General features: G+C 32.8%; 1 protein-coding gene across 1 annotated transcript in view; it reads left to right on the top strand.

Annotated features, from left to right (window-relative positions):
- Positions 1-17,826, top strand: part of PCLO (piccolo presynaptic cytomatrix protein) — a 357,985-nt gene that overhangs the window by 221,638 nt on the left and 118,521 nt on the right. The window contains exons 8-9 of the mRNA XM_024738453.1: positions 769-905; positions 6,693-6,783. Coding sequence (XP_024594221.1) covers positions 769-905; positions 6,693-6,783 — 228 coding nt within the window. The remainder of the gene's footprint in view (positions 1-768; positions 906-6,692; positions 6,784-17,826) is intronic.

Consider the following 17,826-nt stretch of genomic DNA (forward strand, 5'->3'; position numbering starts at 1 on the left):
ATACTCAAATATGGTTGTATTTTTTAAGAAGTATTTTAAGATGTCAAGGTTTGGCACATTTTAAGTACAAAAAGCAGTCAACCAACTCTTTAATTCCAGAATCTGTGATCCCACAGAAAACAAGTATTTAATTTTTAATGAAAAATGCTAATAGATCTATTTTTAGTATTAGGCTACCAGGTGATTATGGCACACATGTTCCTAGCAATGATACCTGGGATTCTCCTAAAAATAAATGCTTTTGTTTATTTATGGATGTCATAGAAATGTCAGGTTTTCAAAAAATGCTCACTTGATGTCCAAAGCCATAGTGGTACTGGGTTGATATGAGAGTGGGGAAATAACAGAATCTTCTGTATTCAAGGAATATCTTTTCCTTGGATTTTGGTGATGGGTAGTGGGGAGAGGTGAGGAGGTGGTACTGATGGACTGAGGTTGAATAGAATGACCTTTGAGAAATATTCATTGTACATTTATTCATTTAATCACTGTCTAAATTTCTTCTTTCACCTAATCTAAATTTAAATTTTGTTTTATTTTGCTTTGAAAAGTTTCACAGGTGGCACATCATTTTTTCTAGGTTATTCCATGGTACAAAATTTTTAACATAGTATTGGAAGTGATTTTTCTGATCCTGTTGGGAATTGTGCTTGAAATGCATGAATGATTTATAAGCCTGGAGCATGTTAGTACTTCAGAACATCTGCTGCCCTCTGTCATCTGTATTTGTTAGAGTTGGAATGTTTGATGTTTCCTTGGTCTCCAAAGCCTATCACCTGCGTCGGGAAGAAACAGATTGGTTTGACAAACCCAGGGAATCTCGTTTGGAAAATGGACACGGTCTGGATCGAAAACTGCCAGAAAGGTTGGTCCACTCTAGACCACTCAGTCAACATCAAGAGCAGGTAAGTGCTATATTGAGCAATCTCTTTCAGATTTATTAAAAAAAAAAAAAAAGATTCATTTCATCCTAAAATGGTCTCAGTTATCCTGCAATGAATGGGACTTTTGTCAATCAGGTTCACAAATGACTTTTCTTTTCAGTATCTTAAAGTACTAAGTAACCTTACTTCATCACCCATGACTGACGTCGCACCATAACCATGATGCTTCTACCAAGGCAATTTAAGTGATTTTTTCCCTCTAACAGATAATTAAGTTTGTGCAATATACCCAACACTGCCATACACAGAGAATACATGAAGCTCCTAAAGAGCTTACAGAATATTGGGTGAAATAGATTTGGGTAATTTCAATGTTCTCCATAACAGTATGTTCAGGTGTCAAGCAAATAAGAGGATGACCAAACCAAGTCAGCTGGGGACAGGGAAGGCGTCAGTTGCGGGTGAAGGGATGATGTTTTAGGGTCTATTATGTGGAAGTGTTTTTTTGTTTTACATTCATTTTTGGCTTTTATCTTCAGAACAACTTTCATAAAGTATGTTTTATTAATACCTATTTATAGGTGAAAAACTTAAACTTAGAGGTACTATTCACTATTACATAAATATAATATTATAATTCATGATCTTATTCACTTTAGAACAAATGTGGTGATGTTTGAATTGAATTTTGATAGATCTTAGGAGATTAACAGTTGGATAATCTGAGGGAGATTCCTCTGGTAAGCCACGTGGCCTTAAATCCATTGCCGTAACAGACCAGATTTTTGCAGGCTGTATATTCATTATAATCATTAAAATACCCACAAAGAGATAGTTACTTATATCATGTACATTAACTCCTAAATCATCCCTGTCTGATTAATGATTCACTGATGTAAATGACAACCGTATTTTGAACAACACAGAAGAACCATATGAATTTACTATAATTCAGTGTTTGTCACATTAAGGTGTAAAAGAAAACGAGACTTTTACATGTATAAGTACTGTCTAAAACATACTATCTATGGTCTTATATTTGATTTTTTTCCTAAGTAGTTTCAGCTTTCATAGACAAATTTCCAGCTATTAGAATTTTCTTTTCTCAGAATTTTGTTCTAAATTTTTCAGAATTGTTCTGAATGTTTTCTCAGTATTTTATCTTGTTTTTCTAGATGCTATCATATTTTATAGAAATCTGTTCTTCTCTGTATATTGTAAGTATTCTAGATCTAGAATAGATCTAGCTCAGAAGTGGGAAAATTAAAGGATTAAAATCATTCTGAACGTGTTTAAAAATTTCAATTTACCTTTTATCTACAATTACTAAAACAAGCAATTGGTCAAATGAAAATAATTTCCTTGAATTTTTTTTATTACAGGAATCTCTCTGTAATGACTTACTTGTTATATCTTACCTATCTTGTTTGTTTCTCTGAAGTTTACTATTTCTGACAAACCTAGATCAAGTTAATGAAAACACAAATCCTTTAAAGAAATCCTAATAAGATGAACTACAAAAACTGAAGAGCTAAAAGAAATAATAACTTCCATACAATTATTTCCCTAAACGTCTGAGGATCCAATCAGAATAGTCTTGTCCAACTAATTTATCCAACTAATATTATACAGGATATATTTTAAAATAATCTGTGTCCATCTCCAAAAATATTTTCTAAAATTATTGTATGTAGATTAAACATAAATATTCCTAATGACTTTTTTGTTCATAATTTTCTGTTACATCTACAGATTTATGATTTTGGTTCACTGAAGACATAGCACATCATGTTTAAATATATAATTATAAAGCAATTTAATACCAAAATTAGAGTGGCTATATTTGAGAATCATTTAATTAATTTCTCTCTTTGATAACGTAGAAAATGTAAGGATCCTTGTTAGAATTATATACAGGTAAATGTAATAATGTGTAGTTTCTTGCTAAAAGATATTTTTTACATTTGTATTTTGTTATCTAACATACAAACAAAAACACTGCAATACTCAAAACTGAAAATATGTAGAATTATAAACTAGTTATAAAGTGAACAGCCATATAACCACCACACAAACAAAGAAAGGGAGGATTTTCTGCCCACTGAAACCTCCAAGTGCCCTTTGCAGATTGTAATTTTCAACCTCTCCCAAACAGGTGGCAAATATACTGACTTTTGTGACAATAATTTCTGTTGCTTTATAGATTTCTCTAAATAAAAGCTTTATTGAAGACAACATACGCTTTGATTACATTTATATAAAGTTCAAAATTCATGCTTTTTTGCATTAATACTTATCTTCAAATACTGTCTTCCTCATTAACTCATCAAAACTATATTTTGGTCTAGAAGGAATAGCAAAATAGCATTCTTGTTTTAGTCACTCCTTTGCATATTTAATCACAAAAAGGTAATATTGAACTCTTGGTACCAATAAGTCCAGCTGCTTTTATTTGAAAACTTATGCATAATAAGAATTTATGTACATAAAGTGCTCTGGAGGCAGAAGTAATAAAACCAAATTGACTAATGCAAGCACTAATTTGCTTTAAAAAATATTTAATGTAAACATACATTAGAGAAATTGAAGAGTATTTCCGAAGTTAGAGTCAAAAATCATATAAACCATAAAAATAAACCAAGTCTTCAAAACTATATTTGTTTCTTTTCAAATATTTATGTTTAACCTCTGCACTGTTCAGTAGAAATTCAACTCTGTTTTGTGAATTGAACAGATCACCTGCCTCCTTTCTCTTTTTTAATTTTTTTTTATTTTTTTCAGTCTCTTCATCTATAAATAGGACTAATACCCTTCACAGAGTTGTTACAAAAGTCAACATTTCTCTACTAGTACAAAATGCCTTCACTCTGCACTAATGCCCATGCCTTGTGCAATTCCCATGCAACCGCTATATTGCGGTACATTGAGCTCCTCTGAAAGAGCCACTCTTTCTTTCTTCTGGGCTTTTGAATGTCTTGTTTCCTCTTCCTGATCATTCCCCCTCCTCTCTTCTCTTGGCTAACCCTATTCATCACTCAGGTCTCCATGTACATGCCTCATCTTGCAAGGAGCCTTCTCTGACACTACCACCACCAGCTCCCCACAAGTGTTCTTCCTTTGTGCTCCAGTAGCACTCCATGCATTGTGTCTTGGTCTACGGGCTTTTAGAGAGCAATTGCTGTCTCCTCCATCCACCATGGTATATGTGCAGTGACTAACACAGGGTTTGGATCCCCAGAAGGGCACTCTGTCCCCTGCATCTGTCATACAAGGTATTTAGGTGAGGGAAAGCATGAATGACTGTATAAATAAAAGATATATTAACACAAGAGTTGTTATTTCGTAAGTATGAAGGGCCAGTTCATGAACATAATTTCTCTTGAAATATTTGTAGGTAGGGAAGAGGAAGAACCTTTTTCTGGGCAGCATACAGGTGATAGTTCTGTCAATGTAGAATCATCAAAAGACTATGCTATCAGAAACCTGGCTCTTGGGGAGAGGTATGAGGCACTACTTGACGTCAGTCCCGCCCTCTGGCCTTGTTCCTACTCTTAGTTGGCAGAAGCAACACCTGCCGTAAGACTTCATCTGCTAGAGAACTCTCTCAACACTTACCTGCGTTGGTTAGAAAAAAGCCAATATCCAGCTAGTGCAAACATGGGAGATGGATACTTCTGCTTTCCTCACACTCTTGGTCACATTGATCAAAATTGAGGCAGTTTAATGTTTTTAATTGATTAAATGAATTCATGAAGCTGAAATTACAGGAAATCCTGTGAGATGCTCTGAAAGCAATATTCATGGAAATGAAGATGCTTAACATCCCTTCTACTTAATATCATCATAGATACATATTGAAAGGCAGTAGGGACTAGTTGATAAAACTGATGAAACATTTGGGAAACCTGATTACTCTTCTAAACTATGCAGTAGGGGAACTATCCGATTATATCAGCTTCTCCCTAGACTGGAGAATTAGAGTAAAAGGCAAAATTGTGTTTTCTTAGTTTATTTTTGGCCAAGTGAAATTAGAAGACATTTGAAGTAAAATGAAATAATATCCATAATTTTAATGAATTATCTACAGTAACAAAGTAAAGTTGAGTTATATCTAATAGTTGTAGGATTTTCAATGCACATGGTTTGATTTTTAGTAAAAAATAAAGATCTTTAAATACAGATTAGGGGAGGGAGGAAGGAGAGGAGGAGAGGAAGAAGGAAAGTTGAAGAAGGAGAAAAGACGAAGGGAGGGAAAGTAAGGAGGCCAGGAGAGAAAGTAAGAAAGAGAAAGAGACAGAATGGGAGGCCAAGAGTATGGAAGAAAAGAGGAAAATGCACACTCTTTTGTTATGAATATATACAAGGTTTTCAGTGGTATACAAAGTTAGCATCAGTATAAATTATCAAGATTGACTGATTATACTGACCATAATATTTTTACAATCTTGCAAACAATACTTTAGCTTTACTTTGCAGAATTCATATAATATTCTTGGACTAGACAGGATTCTGCTGTTGACTGGGGAGTGTTTTATATCTATCAGAGGCCTGATTAAGCTTATTCTTTGCCGGAGAGAATAAAAGCTAAAGGCTATAATTTAAGTTTGTTTTTTTTTTTTAGTACATTTTCCTTTTAAATTCCAGAAGTCTAGCAGTTTTACTGATGGATTTTCAAAGACACATTAATATCACAAGAGTATTACAAGGAATCTTCCTTCACAAAATGTAGATCCCTTTAGTTCTAAATTCTGTTTAATATTTTGGTTTGGTAGTTCCAAAAACTTCTTAAACGTATTCTGAAATTGTTAGTATTGAATGTCTCTTTACTGTTATTTCATTTGTAATTATAGTCAAAAATTCTCCTGAGGTGATAAATACAAGATTCTATCCTAATAAAATCCTATTAATATAGGTATATAAATATTTTACTATTTCTATCTTTCATTATTTCACAAATCTCTTTTGAAAGCCAAATTCCATAAAATATAAAGCATAAGTTTGGATTTGCTAATTTACTTTTGTTTCAGAAATCTCATTTTGCCAGGTGGAAACAGCAATAATGCAGTCTATAGTATTCTCATGTTCAAGTCTCAGTAATGAGAATTGAAATCACAGGCTTGTAACAGGAACTTTGAGTGTTGTTTCTTCTACCCGAAGGAACATCAGAAGTAAATGAGAAGTAACACCTTTGCATACAAAGAAGGCTTCAGAAAATATTAGAATGAGGAAAGATTTGATTTATTTATACAGAATTAGTCTCAGCATCAGGTATACATTGAAACTGCTAGTAGATGTGCTCAGCAGAAGCAAAATTCCACAATGAAATCAAAATAACATAAATATGCCTTCCTAGTAGAGTGATAGAGATGCAGAGTATGAGGATCTTCTCTGGCTTTTCTCCCTTAGGATCACTTGATTGCTGAAAATTGACAATGCCTATTTCTAGGCTGTCCAAAACAAAGTCAGCAGATATCAATTTTCCATATACTTCCTCTATCCACTGTCATCACTACTATGCACTACCATAGTAACAGACATCCTTTAGGTGTTACACGTGCTCGTTGATTTTCCAAACACAACAAATCAGTTTGCAAGAGAAACGGGTTGTAAACCTAAAGACTATAATGAGCTCAGAAACCAGTAACGTCATTGTGTAGTATTAAATGCTTAAAATTGTCATCATTTGAGGGTCTTCTAATATATTTTCATTGATTGAATCAATGTGCTTTGAAAAATAAGTGAATTCTGTAAATTGCCTTTTAAGTCTCTTTAACATTGCTTTTTCACCTTATCACATGTACGTCTTAGATTATACAGATGAACGGGAAAACTGTGCACTACATCTTTCCTCATGCAAGGATAAAAATAACAAGAGACTCCAAGGATCACACAGTTTCAGGTAAAGGAAATCAAATAATCTAGTTCTTTTCACTTTAATGTCGCACTGAGATATGTATTTGAATTTCAGTTTAGATGACTCATTAAATTTTAGAAAACACCACTTTTTATGTCAAAAGTTGTGTATTGGAAAATTTCAAAAAATAAGCAGGCTGTGCATTTGAATATAAAAGACAATAATGGCGTAATCATTAGTATGATACATTACTAAATGGCATATATATTTAGATCATTCTATTAATTATCTTCATTTTTAAAAATATGCATGACATTACAATGCTACGTAATTATTGCACTGTTGAGTAATATGGTCATAGGACCATAAAACATTCTTACACAGAAAGTAGAAAACTAACTTGAATTTTTCTAAAGAATAGATTCCCCTATACCTTATCAATTTGAAGATTATCAATTTTGTTGATTTTTATTTGTTTGTGTTCTTCTGTAAACCAAACTTATGACAGAAATTTTAACCTTGTTATTTTGAAATACTTTGGACTCCCAGAAAATAACAGTCAGTTCTTTTGCCCACCCTTTACCCAGTTTCACTAATGTTAACATCTATCTAACCACAAAAAATGATCAAAACAAGAAATCAACATTTTTATGATAGTACTGAAATATCTACAAGCCTTATCCAAATTTTGAGTATCCCCGCTAATTTTTTTTTTCTGATGCAGAATCTAATCCAGATCTCAAGTTGCATTTAGTTTACAAATAAAAAGTTCTCTTATATTTGTGAGATGGAAGTATAAATTTTCTCAAAGTTAATAAATTTTTAAAATATGACAATTACCTGTATTCTCACTCAAGTACTTCCCTATATTCTCACTCTTTGTTTCATAGACACCGTACATCAACAGAAAATATTCATGAATATATATGGATATATGTATAGGTGGTATATCTAACATGGCCTGTGTGTTGGAGGGTTTTTTTTTTAAGGACTGATAGAGAATAAAAAAGAGGTGTTTCTTCAGTGTTCTTCCTGTTGTTCCTTGCAGATTTTAGACCTTAAAGAATGTAGATGCGGAACAAGTTTTGCTTTGAGCAATTGTCCTCTCTATTTTCATAGAGAATGAATTGATTTAGAGCCTAATATTGTTGTTTTCCTTTTAAGATTGGGTAATTTTTCTTCTGCCAGAGATAGATAATTCAACCTTTCAAGATTTTATTGCATGAAGACTGTATTTTAAGTACTGATGAACATTCCAGGGATGAGACTTAAAATCCAGGGACTATTTTTGTAGAAATAATTACCTGCTACAAACTATTTCAGTTCCCTCCAGCTCATAAAGCAAAACAACATAATACTTCCTAGCAATACCAAAATTATTTTTTTCAGGGAGTACAACAAAAATCTTCAAAGCATTTTTACTAAATCATCAGGACTCTATATCAATATGTCTGTTTTCTAGTTGTATTACTATTAATATACTATGTCAAAGTAATTATCCCTTCAACCTTATCATTTTTCTTTTGCAGCTTATTTAAATTTTTCTTTTACTACAATTAGGAAAAATTTTAATTTGTTTTCTTTTACTACAATTAAGAAAAAATATTGTGACAGCCTGGAAGGGTGGGATGGGGAGAGTGGGAGGGAGGGAGACGCAAGAGGGAAGACATATGGGATCATATGTATATGTATAGCTGATTCACTTTGTTATAAAGCAGAAACTAACACACCATTGTAAAGCAATTATACCCCAATAAAGATGTTTAAAAAAAAAAAAAAAAAAAAAAAAGAAAAAATAATAATTCTTATTTTAAAATATAAGAATAACAGAAATAAGAGCTATTGATTTCTTGTTATAAATATTCTAGTCTGAAAACTAAATTCAGTTTCCTCTGTATATAGATTTTGCAAAATGAGAAAAGAGCATTATAGGTTTGAATGGTAAATCTACTAGAGTATTATATTATCTCTCTTCAAGCTCCGTTTTATTTTGATATTTGCCTAAAGTAATAATAAAAATATTTTCCTTGTTGTACTTACCCTGCGTTACTACTGAATATATTTTCCATGTATCCCGTAGCACGATCTCATTCTAAAGTAAACGTTTTGAAGCAATTTGTATTGTCTTCAGATAAGTCTTTAAGTACCTGAAAGGGATTTAAACGCATGTATATACAAGACTAGAACCAGAAATGGCAATTTTTAGCAAACAGCCTCCAGCAGTTTGAGGTTAGTAGGCAAACCCTGGCATAGAGCATTTACACTCCTGGCTAATCTCTGTTATTTGCTGGTCTACCAAAAGCTTAGTGTGAGTGACAAAATGTTTGGTGACACTAAAGTTATTCGTAGCTATCAGTGTCATTTTTATGTTAACGTTTTCATTAAAAATGGAATATATCGTTTAGAGATGCATACTAAAATATTTACAGATGAAACAATGTCTTGTGTGGAATTTGCTTCACAATTAGCTGTGTAGAGAGTGGTAAAGAAATAGACGGGACAAAACTGACCATGATTTGATTAATTGTTGGAGTTGGAAGATCAACCACACTGGGTTTTATTATAGTCTTGTCACTACTTTTTTATATGCATGAAATTTTTCGTAATAAAAAATAATTAAATTCCTGTTTGTCTCTCACATTTAGAGAAAAACAGCAGTGTCCAATAGCTTCATCAATAGTGAAAAAGCTATCTAAGCTAATAATTTAACTCCCTTTGTCAAAAAGATAAGGATATAATCAAGGAAGGAGAGAAGAATAAAATGTAGTATTTCTGCTCTCCTAAATAGAGGGGCAAATAGTCGTTAGTAAATTTTCATTTTAGTTATATAAACCCATCGGAAGTAGAAATAAAATATATCTTTTTTAGTATTTTAATAGACCATTCTAAATGGGTCTAGCATTAAAATATTTTATAAGAATTACATGAAACCAGCATACCTCACAGAAAAGGAAAAAGTATATTTCTATTTATTGGAAGCAAAAGTAATTTCAGAATAGCAGACAGGATTAGAAAGTTTGTTGTTTTTTTTTTTCTTAATTCTTTCTACTATGTGGACCTGGGAACCCTCATGGTTACCCAAGATTCTTTCAGGGGGTTTTCAAGGTCAAAATTATTTTCATAGTAATGCTAAGGTAGCATTTGCCTTTTGTACTCTTATTTTCCTGTGAATATACAGTAGAGTTTCTCAGAGATTAATTGATGTGTGACATCACAACAGACTGTATATAACAGATAAGAGAATTCAGCTGTCTTCTATTTAACTTAATATCAAGCAGATTTGCAATAATATAAAACAATGCCACCTTTCTCATAAATATTTTGTTTTTAAAATACATTTTTATTAAAAATGTGATTTATTTTAATATAGAGTGAGTTTATTAATACTTTAAATTCATTAATAAATACTTTAAATTCTCAGTTTTAGTTTATAATACAGAAAATACACATAATTATAACCCAATAAACAAAAGCTTTTTGAGGTCTCTAATAATATTAAAAAATATAAATGGCTCCTTGGAACCAAAATGTTTGAGAAATACTTCTCTAAGGATCTTTATAGAGAAAGTTTAAAAACTTCTAAATAAGCTTTTATTTCTTCCTATAAAAAACTTACACAAATAAAGTATATTTTATAACTGCTTTTAAACTTATATTGAATTCATTTAAAAATTTTTATTCATTAATAGTTATTGAGAGAACACCCATGGTGTGATTTACATTGTGTTGGTTGCTGTATTACTAGAATGAATCCAACAAAGACCTTGGTCTACAAATTACTCATACTTTAGTAGGAGAATCTGAAATGTGAGTAATTATTACAGTAAAATTTTAGGAACAACTGAGACAAAGCCGGGAATTTATAAAACTTTATTTTTCATAGACATATGTATATATGTATAAGTGTGTACAAACATATACATATGTACCATTATTTATAGTATTTTTATGATGTATGCAGAGGAAAATACATGCATACAATTTTCTATTAAGCGGTCCATAACTTTAAGGAAATAGATACTTTAACTTTTTACCGTAAGCTTCAAAGATACTTTGAAGCTTACGGTATAGGTGTTGATCAACACTTATAGGTGTTGATCAACAACTGTACAGTGGTTTTGAAAACCTTTATTCAAACAAGTAAAAGGCAACAAAATGGAGAAAACAGGTCATGAGTTTTAGAATTAGAAAGACCTGAGTTGGAGTGCAGCTCTATCACTTATTTAAATTTTGAGAATAAGTTTGCTCAACCATAAAATAAGACCAGCTCTCTCTATCTCACATAATTGCAAGTGCACCTAGCCCAAAATGTTATACTTACTATACACTCAACAAATGTTATTTCCCTGTCTCTTAGACAGAAATTATCAGAAAAAAAGATAAAATGTAATGCTCAAGAAATTAGTCTCTTTTTTATTTAGAACTCGTCTTATGGCTCCAGAAGCACAGCTGTTTGAAACAAGTCAAAGAAATTCTTCTGATTTTAAAAAAGATATTTGCTTATGTATAGTTCTGCAATAGACTGGCTCCATCTGCAAGGCTAGAAAGACTAATTAGGAAGTGCAATAGTGAAGAACATTAAAAATGTTTAGGTTCAAAAGACAGCAGTGTCTTCTATGGAAATAGCAGCTCATTTTCTATTCCTCTTTAGTCCACCATCTTCATGAGCTTTTAGAAACAGATAAATATAACAGATCTCATTGGATCTGAGTTGGTAGGAATACCATTGTGGATAGCCCTTCTTAAATTATTATTTCAACAACTTTACATACCATAAATATGCACGTTGTATGTGTACCAAAAAATGACTTTTATAAATTTATGGAGTTGTGTGACCATCATCACAATTTTGTTTTAGAACATTTCGATCATTGGAAAAAGTTCCCTTGAGTCTGATAGCAATAGCCGCTTCCAACACTCCTCTCCCAGCCACAGGCAGGAAATTTATGTCTCTGAGTTTACCCTTTCTGGGCACTTCACATACATTAAATCACACAGTTAACAGTTTTGGTGTCTGGCTCCTTTCCCTTACCAGTATTTTTTAGGTTTATCCATTTTGTAACATGTATCAGAAGTTTACTATTTTTATTATTAAGAAGTATTCCATTGTTTAGATTGTGTATATTTGTTTATCCATTGGATTTTGCCTGGCTTTTCTTAATATTTGCATACATGTGTTAGTTTGGACATACGATATTTTTGTATGGCATCCTAGAAGTGGAACTGCTGAGTTACATGGTAAGTTTCTTAACTATTTAAGAAACTGCCAAATAGTTTTCCAAGGTGAAGGTACCATATTGCATTCTCGCCAGCAGTGTGTAAGGATTCCACTTTCTCCATGTCATTGTCAACACTTGGTAATGTCTGTCTTGTGGGGTGAGTGTGGATGATATCTCATTGTCATTTTTAGCTTGCATTTTCCTCATGACTTATGATAATGAGCATATTTTCAGGTTTATAAGCAAAGCATACGTATTCTTTGGTGAAATATTTATTAAGAAATTTTGCCCATATTTATTTGGGTTGTTTGTCCTCATACAGAGTTGTAAGAGTTCTTTATATATTTGGATGCGTCTTTTATAAGATACATGGCATGCATATATTTCCTTCTAATCTGTGTTTTGTCTTTTTATTTTCTTAAAGGTATATTTTAAAGAAAAGTTTTAACATTTTAATGGAATTCAATTTATTGATTTTGTTTGTTTGTTTGTGAACCTTGCTGCTCTTGATAATGTATTAAGAACTATCCCAAGGTCAAAATGTTTTCTCTTGTGTTTTATACCAGAAGCTTTAAACATTCAGGTCAATGACCTGTTTTGTGCTGTTTTTTGTATATGGTACGAGGCTGAGATCCAGGTTCATTTTTTTGAAGCACTAATGGATATCTAATTGTACAAGCACCTTTTGTTAAAAAAATGTCCCCCATTGAATTGCCTTGGTATCTTTGTCAAAAATCAATCTACCATTAATACAAGAATTTATTTCTAGATTCTCAATTCTGTACTGTTTGAATATACGCCTGTTACACTCTTTTGCTTACTATATAGCTTTATATTACGTTTTGAAATCTGGTAGTGGAAGTCCTCCAACTTTTTTTTTCAAAATTGTTTTGGCTCTTCTTGATCCTTTTAACTTCCATATTTTTTTAGTACCAACTTACTGGGAATATGATAGAGGTTGCATTGAAATTATAGATCAATTTGGAGAGAATTGCTCTCTTACCAACATTGAATCTTCTAATTCATGAACATGTAATACCTCTTCATTTACTGAGCTATCCTTTCATTTTTTTCAGTAAAGTTTTATAGTTTGCAGTCTACAAAACTAGTATTTCATTTGCTAAATGTCTCCAAAATTATTTTATTCTTCTTGATCCTATTGAGAATGCAGTTGTTTTCTTAATTTCAATTTTGGACTATTCATTGCCATTTTATAGAAATACATTTGATTTTTGTATATTGACCTTTTGGCTTATAGTCTTGCTAGTGTTTTTAGTTCTAATAGTTTTTTGTGGAGTTCTTAGGATTTTCTACATGCAAGATTATGTTATCTGCAAGTAAAGACAGTTTTACTTGTTCCATTCCAATAGGGATAAGTTTCATTTTTGTCCTTATTGCAATTGCTAAAAGTGTGGTACAATACTGAACAGAGTAGTGAGAGCAGACATCCCTGCTTTGTTCCTAAAGAACATTAGTGACTCGTTGTGACAATGCAGGAACTGTACCACCTGCCATAGAATTCCTTCCTCTCTTCCCATTTAATACTCACTGGAAGGAGTTTTATTGGCCTAAAATTTTAAAAATCTGAGCAGACGTATTTAAGGACAGCTTTAAAAGTAAACAATAGCTAGTCAGACTTTCCGCTTCCTTTTGTGAATCAATGGAGATCTCAAATCCTGGCAATATGAATAGGCATTGAGTAAATTATGTTTTCATATTTGGAAGAGGATAGGGAGTTTACATACATGCATACATACATATATACACAGCAAATAAACCCTCATACTCACTGTGGTTTATATTTCAATAATTTTTTAATGGAAATGATTACATTTGTGATAATTGCCTTATTTACATAGTTTGGTCAGTCATTATGTTGTCCCAATATGCACCCAAAGAAATTATGTATGCAGAATCCTAAGAAAGCAAATGAAAATCTTAAATATGTTAAAAAGATATGAAAATAATTATACTGTTTACTTTGTACTTGCATATTTTCTATTCACTTCTGAAATAATTTGAAAGTATAACCATTTCCACCAAATACTGATATCATTCTCCTCCTTTTTTTCTTACTTATGAGTGTTTACAGAGAAAATCCACAAACTTAGAGGTGACTTAGATAGATATGTGTATTCAGACTTTAGATGGAACCTTCTAGATGGTAAGAATAGTTCTATATATCTTACCCAGTATTTCTCAAAGATATGATCAGCAAATTAGTTTAAAAAAATAGCCCCGTGTTCCATAGAATATGTTCCATAGTCAATAAAAATACTGAAACAAAAATTTAGCTACCTTTTTTTTTTGCGGTACACAGGCGTCTTACTGCTGTGGCCTCTCCCGTTGCGGAGCACAGGCTCCGGATGCGCAGGCTCAGCGGCCATGGCTCACGGGCCCAGCCGCTCCGTGGCATGTGGGTTCTTCCCGGACCAGGGCACAAACCCGTGTCCCCTGCATCAGCAGGCGGACTCTCAACCACTGAGCCACCAGGGAAGCCGTAGTTACCTTTTTTAACTGTTAAATTTACTTGAAAATTTTTCAAATAATATAGGATTACAGAAAGTAGAGTTATGATAAACAAAGGCCTATCTTTCACTTGCCCACTGTAAAAAAATAAATAGTTCATATTGAATATAGATTCACCCTTAATCTAGCTATGAGGCAGATACGGGAAAAGCCTGTGGCGACCACTCTGCTTCCAAGAATTTGCAAGACACTTGAAGAAGTGGAGCTAATACACAGGAAGCAATGAATACATGAGACTATCTAATGAAAATTAAAATATGGCACAAACCACAGGTACATGTTTGTACACGTACAGTTTTTGCACGGCATATCTTCATTTGCTCAAAGAATTTTATCAATGGGATGTAGAGAACACATCTTTCCCCATTTTCTCATGAAGATTTTCATTTCTTTTTCCTCTTTTAGAGATCTATAAGGGAAACCTCCCATCTGGCTTTCAGCTACCAGTAGCTAAATGGCTAAATGCATGTATCATTTTCAACTGTGTTCTTTGTATGTATACGTAAAATGAGCGTGTGTGGGGGTGTGTGTGTGTGTTGTGTATGTGTATGTGTAGATAGCTGGATGGACGGATGGATGGACAGACAGATAGATAGAGCCATCGATCCTCAGTAAATTATGGTAGTAGTGAAAAATATAAAGATGAAAATAACAGCCATCGTAATTTGACAACTTATATTCTCTTTCCTTTTTATCTTGTTTATACCCATGTACACACACCGTAAAAGTTAGGAGTATATGGTAAAGTAGTTTACATACGTATTTTTAATATAATGTAAATTGCCTAACAAAGACATTTTCCTGTTACATCAAAAGTTCTTCGTAAACATAAATTTAATTACTTGTTTTTATCATGTTTGTAGATATTTAATCATCTACATCAACCATTCCTCAATTGTTGGACATTTGTGCAACAATTGTACATCAGTATTATAAACGATACCACAATACTGCAGTGAAAAAATGCTGCCATGATATTCATTATTTCCTTAAAATATATAGGCCACATGGGAGTTCTACTCAGGAAAAGAGTAAACAACCAGCTGTGGAAGGCCAACATTTTAGTATGAAAAGGTTGGACTGCCCCTGGTTCTTGAAGGAAGATATGATTGACTTGGTTGAATAATTTCCTCGACTTGGAGGAAACTCAAACCCAGCTGCTCAGGGATAAGCAGAAATTGTACTTGATCCCCTTGATAAAGAGGGCTGTTTGGCTAGGGGTCCTTCTATCCACCAGAGTAGGGAGGGGATCTTATGGTTAGACCATTTAAGACCCCGCTAATTTGACCAGTTCATGATCCAGCACATAAAACTGAGTCTTAATTTTAGGCCTTAGACCATAATTAGTGCTGTTTTTTTCTTTTCAATGACTTTATCATTGCAGGAAGACAGATTATTTTTGTTTGGGTTTTTCTTTATTTTTTCTTCCATTTTGTTTTGATAGAACACAGAGTACATAAAAGGAACCAAAGTTAGGGCCAGATCATGGTGGCCCAGACAAGTAAAGAATTTGAATTTAATTTGATAGGTGGTATGGGTATCGTTGAAATCATTGAAGCATGATTTTGTCTTGTTTGCTTCAAAGCTGAATTCTGAAAGAAGCTTAACCATAATCAAATAAGTTGCACCAGGTGATCAAATAAAAATGTTTGATCACTTTTATTTGAGACTGCACTGCTGTCCTCACACGTGGTATATAAAATAAAAGGGAACTGAGGCCAAAATGTGGTGAACTCTGCTCCATGCAGTTGATATAAATTATAGCTGACATACACTTAACATGCCTCTGATGTTATTTACATGGACACTTCATGAGAAAACTTTTTTTTAAGGCCAAGTCTTAGAAAGTTAAAACAATTTTGTCATATCTTCTGTTTCTCGTGGGACACGAAGAAAAAGTGTCACTGTCCATTTGGGAACATGTGTGTTCCATAGTAACTGCTGCAAGTTCTGGGAAACTGAACAGATTCTGCGAAGGTGCCTTGGGCCCCAAATTTCTCCCTCCCCGTTCAGGATGGCTTTTCCTCTTTCATTCTTAGCAACAGTCCAAATTATGTATGACATACTTTCTTGCAAGCCTCTCAAATTATTTTTAGGAATAAACAAAGTATACAACTATAGAAATAAAATACTATTTGGACTGAATCTCTTCTAAAATCACAGTTTCTTCCTGGTACATCTTAGTGAAAGCTTGTGTGCATTTCCTTAGTGACAAAGGAAGTATCTAGTGTCAGGACTAGTTCCTCATGCACATCATCACTTCTCCTGACATCTGTCAAGATAAATATTGCTTGTGGAAGTGTGTTCCTGCTAAGGAAGTGACATTATAGGCTATGCTTCTAACTGGAGATAGAGGAACATATTTTTCTGTTTTTCTTAATAAAGCAAAATTAAAGGAATTAATAATTGATTCTGTGAGGATACGGTGAAGGCATTCAAGATGTTTAAGCTACAGGTTAAGGAGGATAAATTGGTGATGCTAATGTTAGATATAAGGGTATAAATGTAAAATGTATATGAATGGGCCATGGAAAGCAGTTAATAAGAAATGAGATTAAGTTAAAGGAGGAAGGATTTCTACTGATCTTCTAGAATATTTTCTTGACAATTAGAGCGATGAGCAAAGTTGTATAGAAAGAACAAGGACGTGGGACTCAAGAAGAAAATGGGCTCTAATATTAGCTTTTTTACTTGCTAGCCAACCTAGGCAAGTTTCTAACCTTCCTTAGTCTCAGCTGCTTTGTCCTGAAATGGTATGGATAGTAACTAACATGAAAAGTTACAGAGATGATTAAAAAACACAGAAAATAGTGTAAGACAAATAGGAGAAACTCTAGAAATGTTAGTTACTTTCCTTTTCCTTCTATCCCTGAAGATGATAGTGAAGAGATTAAGAACAAATAATATATTAAATATAAAATAATATTGGCACAAGGTAGAGACACCAAATAGAATCCATTGGTTTCAAGTTATATATTTTGAGACATCTGACAACTAAAAGTTCAATAAATCTGATGTAGTAGAAAACTAGATGAAAATAAATAAAAGCAGCTCACTTTTTGTTTAAAGCACAATTTCAGTGGAATGTTTATTCTTAGCCTGGTCACCTAACAACATATAACGTTTCTTCTCCATTACAGATAGTAGTAACAGTTTTTTAAAATAGGGTAACAAATATAACCAAATTAATTTTATTAAATAACTCTTTAGTGAAAAATATTCCCTGACATATACTGGACAGTAGAAGCTGTTGAACTTCATTGAATACCTCCTTCACCAAAAGCAAATTGATTTCGTTGAGAGCAGGTTTAGCCTGTAGCACAAAAATAATACGGACACC

Source organism: Neophocaena asiaeorientalis, unplaced genomic scaffold (genome assembly GCF_003031525.2).
Source record: "Neophocaena asiaeorientalis asiaeorientalis breed wild unplaced genomic scaffold, Neophocaena_asiaeorientalis_V1.1 scaffold89, whole genome shotgun sequence".
Taxonomy (NCBI): Eukaryota; Metazoa; Chordata; class Mammalia; order Artiodactyla; family Phocoenidae; genus Neophocaena; species Neophocaena asiaeorientalis.